Source organism: Plasmodium fragile (genome assembly GCF_000956335.1).
Source record: "Plasmodium fragile strain nilgiri unplaced genomic scaffold supercont1.25, whole genome shotgun sequence".
NCBI lineage: Eukaryota > Apicomplexa > Aconoidasida > Haemosporida > Plasmodiidae > Plasmodium > Plasmodium fragile.
This window is the reverse complement of record NW_012192605.1, coordinates 73,253-77,116: the sequence shown is the minus strand read 5'-3', so window position 1 is coordinate 77,116 and position 3,864 is coordinate 73,253. Positions and strand designations below refer to the sequence as shown.

The 3,864-nt window shown below is 39.6% G+C and overlaps 2 protein-coding genes across 2 annotated transcripts; both read right to left on the bottom strand.

Moving 5' to 3' along the window:
- Positions 1-139: 139 nt before the first annotated feature.
- On the bottom strand, positions 140-1,420 carry AK88_02532 (uncharacterized protein; the record flags this gene model as incomplete). The annotated part of the gene is made up of 5 exons (XM_012480157.1): positions 140-200; positions 378-463; positions 578-605; positions 929-1,009; positions 1,296-1,420. The coding sequence occupies 5 exons, from the start codon at positions 1,418-1,420 to the stop codon at positions 140-142; spliced, it is 381 nt and encodes a 126-aa protein (XP_012335580.1).
- A 1,409-nt stretch (positions 1,421-2,829) lies between these two features.
- AK88_02531 (uncharacterized protein) lies at positions 2,830-3,799 on the bottom strand (the record flags this gene model as incomplete). Its single annotated transcript, XM_012480156.1, has 2 exons — positions 2,830-3,037; positions 3,510-3,799. 2 exons carry the CDS (start codon positions 3,797-3,799, stop codon positions 2,830-2,832), a joined length of 498 nt encoding a protein of 165 aa, XP_012335579.1.
- Between the last annotated feature and the right edge of the window lie 65 nt (positions 3,800-3,864).

The following is a 3,864-nucleotide window of genomic DNA, read 5'->3' as shown; positions in this document are numbered from 1 at the left end:
AAAAAAAAAAAAAAAAAAAAAAAAAAAAAAAGCATACACAGATATACATATAGACATACACGTTGCAATTTTGGGGTGGTAAAAAAAAAAAAAAGAACAAAGGGGTGATTTACACCATCTCGTAATAATCATGGGTCCATTAGAAAATTGAAAAGAATATCAGGAGACTTAGTAGGACAAATACAATGGGGGCGATTACCCTGAACGGAAAAAAAAAAAAAAAAAAAAGGGGAAGTGTAACGTGAGCGATGAAATAAGGAGTTTATTAACATTGTGTGAATTTCGGCTTTTAATAGGGATTTTCCGGGTTGGCATTGGTCTGGCCCCCCTGTGGTTAACTCCTGTTCGAAGCCGTGTGCTATCAGTTTGTGCCTTACGTGGAGTTGAGGAAAAACTTGATAATGTCATGCTCATCTACCACTATCCGATCACAAATTAAATTCGTGTTTCGCTTTCTCAAAGTCTACAAAAAGGGAAAGAAAAAAATAAAAAGGTGGAGGGGGTGTTTGATGCAGGGCACTTTCAATTTTTGCCATTGCTTCGGGGTGGAGTGATGACACGCTCGATGGGACTGTACTTGTTCGCCGGGCTCATCTTCGAATTCCCTGGAAAAAGTGGACAAAAAAAAAAAAAAAAAAAACATATATATATATATATATGACGAAAGGGGAAAAGGCACGGTGCCTCCAAAAAACCAGCTCCGTTCGTACGTATCGGCCAAAATTTCAATGAATTATCGTTGCCCTGCGATGGCGTCTTTGCACAGAGTTCTCCATACGCATAATGCGTGAATGCGTTGTCGAACAGGTCTTAATTTTTGAGAGACAACCACACGTAGTAATTCCAGGTATGCATAGGTGCAAGCGCGCAAACATACAACCATATGTAGAAAGTACGCAAAAGGACGTGTCTATGAAAAACTACTTACATTGGCTTAACGATATAATTTCCGATTCCGTCCAGGTGTTTCTTTTCTATGCCCACCTTGAATGTCACTATGGCTATTTCTCTGTAAAGGGGAAAGAAGGGCGGAAATGCAAAAATGAGATATGGTACAAAAAGGAGTGGAGATCTTGTGTGGCCGCAACGGTTCTACTCTTTCATATAATCATGCAACTGTTATGTTGTGATGGATTTTTTGTTCATGGGAACAAAAGTACATATGTGAATATTGCTGGTAATGGGTATCATGTAGGGGACAGACGCAGGAATGTACAAAAATGTACATAAATAATATAAAGCATATGTTGACGCGTCCTGCGAGTAGTAAAGCTAGCATCTACATAGATGCTTACTCTTTATCCCTGTACTTCTCCACTGTAGCGTTAAAAGGAATCAAGGAACTCTTGAATATCTCCAGGTCAGCGCTCTTTACGCCTTCTATTCTGGCTTTGGTGATTTTTTTATTTGGTTGACTCATATTTTCAACAAAAAAAAGAAAGAAAAAAAAAAAAACTACTAAAAATGTCTTAGAGGTGGTTAGCAAAGCAAGGTTAAACAATTTTCATTATAAAGTTATTTTTATCATCTGTTGCCTTGAGGGTTTGATGGTTTGCTTGTCCTCGCAGTCCAGGGATGTTTTTTCTAATCACACAAGAATCGCCAGTCACGAGGCATCCAAATTATGTTTTGAAAATATGCGTAAATTGTAAAAAATGAAGAAGAATGTTTTTTCTGTTGTATTTTGGGAAACCTTCTTTTTGGCATTTTATGTCATCTGCGTCATTTCGGTATTCTTTACAAAATAATGTTTGTTTATTTTTTCCTGTTTGTCATTTGTTATTTGTCATTCTGCCCTTTGCTTTTTCAGGATTGGTCATTTTTTTTTTTTTTTTTTTTTTTTTTTTTTTTTTTCGCCACATTTTAATTTTTCTATTTGTGCTTCTCAGCCGTTTTTTTTTTTCTGGGGGCCTTTTCGCTGTTCAATAATTTGATATTGTTGACAATTAAGATTTTTTATATTTATTTTTATTTTTGCGAATTTGCTTTTTTCCCTTAACCTTTCCCATTTGCGCTCATTTTGGGGACTTTACTTTTGGGGCACAGTTTTTGCCTTTTCCCTCCCTGCGGTCAGCGTCCCGGTTACTTTCACCCGAAAGCGCTTGGGGTTAGCCCCATTTTGACCCTTCTGAGCTTTGCCTCGAAATTTTAGAAAAAATGGCGTATATGCGGAGCATAAGCATAGAATATACATGAACATATTCCTGTGGGGGAGACATAAGCGTGTCATTGGGCAGGAAAGGGTTACTGGCAGTGCGTGCAAGAGGTTATAAAAAGGAACATACCCAACAAACGAATGGAGATGTGTTGAATTGTATAATGGTTTGAGGTGGTAATTCCCTGAATGAGCAAACGGAAATGCATTTCTCACATCCTACGTGATCTCCAGAACATGTATATGTAAAGTTGTTTTAAGTTCCTTCACTGATGAATTATGCAGTTGTCTGTTAGGAGTAGGATATTTTCGTCTGTTTGCTGGTGAGTGATATGTATAAGCTTTTCCCATCCTTCTCCTTGCGGATGGGATGAGATGCGGAACAGGCCAAAATGGATGATGCATCCGGCGGATGGTATCATATGGGTTAAGCGTTTGGTTTCCTGTCCAGCAGCAAAAACGTGGAGCCGCTTTGAATACCTGTGGATGGGCTGTACGAAGCCGTGTTACGTATACATTGCGAGGGGAAGCAGCACGGATGGGATGAGGACACGTGGTGCTTTACACAAGACAGTATTCCACTATGTCAGTGCATTTGACTTGTTTTGGGCAACGCGCAAGTGATTCGTTCTATGGGGGGAAAGTGTACAAATTGTAATTTTTTTGGGGAAACGTTAAATATGATGATATGGCAGCTTGGGTTGCTGACCTCTGTTAGACTGAACCAGGACGGGTAACACAGATGAGGGTGCAAAACGCCATGGCATTCGCTTTTGTACTATCATGGTAGAGGACGTTCCCTCCAAGGCATTAAAGAAGTGCGCCTTAAAGATGTACCCATTAAGGCAGTACGCATTACACAATTGTGCGTCAATGTCTGCGCTTAAATGGGGAGTGGGTCTCCATGGTGCTAATGGCGAGACCCCGTCTGGCATCACAAAACAATGAGTTTTAAGATTCGCACTTTTGGCGTCATAAAAAAATAAGTGCGGCAGTGAGATGCAAATGATAGTTAGCGGGAAAGAGAGGAGGGGTAAAAAAAAATAATCAAATGACAAAGTGGTGGACAGGCGCATTGCCCATCAGGCATGCTGCTATTATTCCACCTGGTAACAAAAATGGAGACGCGAATTTGTACACAACGGGGGTGGGTTGAACAAAGAGACGCACTGCAAAGTGCTCAGCGTGCATTGTGTAGCACTGTGTGTGAAGAGGGGATGCCAATGGGTTGGCAAAGATTGTACGCAGCACAGAATATTTTTGGCGACTGCGTGGTGTACTATGGCGGCGAGGCACACATGTACTGGTACAAATAGTGTACTACTACAAACTATGTATAGATGCGTGTCCTTACCATTCCGCAGAGGGTATAGGCTTGTTCGACGTCAGCACCAAAATGGAGGACATGTTTACGCTCACGGGCTTCTTACTCTGATCATGTGGCGATTCGTCATTTTTTAAGTGCACAATGATGGAGTGCGGAAAGTACTTCAAATATTGCTGCTTATTCTTGATGATGTACTTGTGGAAAAAAATGTAAAAATTTTTTATATGGTGGTGGACAGTATTGTTTTTTTCTTCTTCATGGTCCAAAAAATGTTTGATTAAATTATACTTGTAATTAAAAAAGGGGAATGCACACATATACTTATTAACTTTTTTAAAAAAGAAATTAAAAAAGATGAGTGATTGTATGGTGTATACAATCC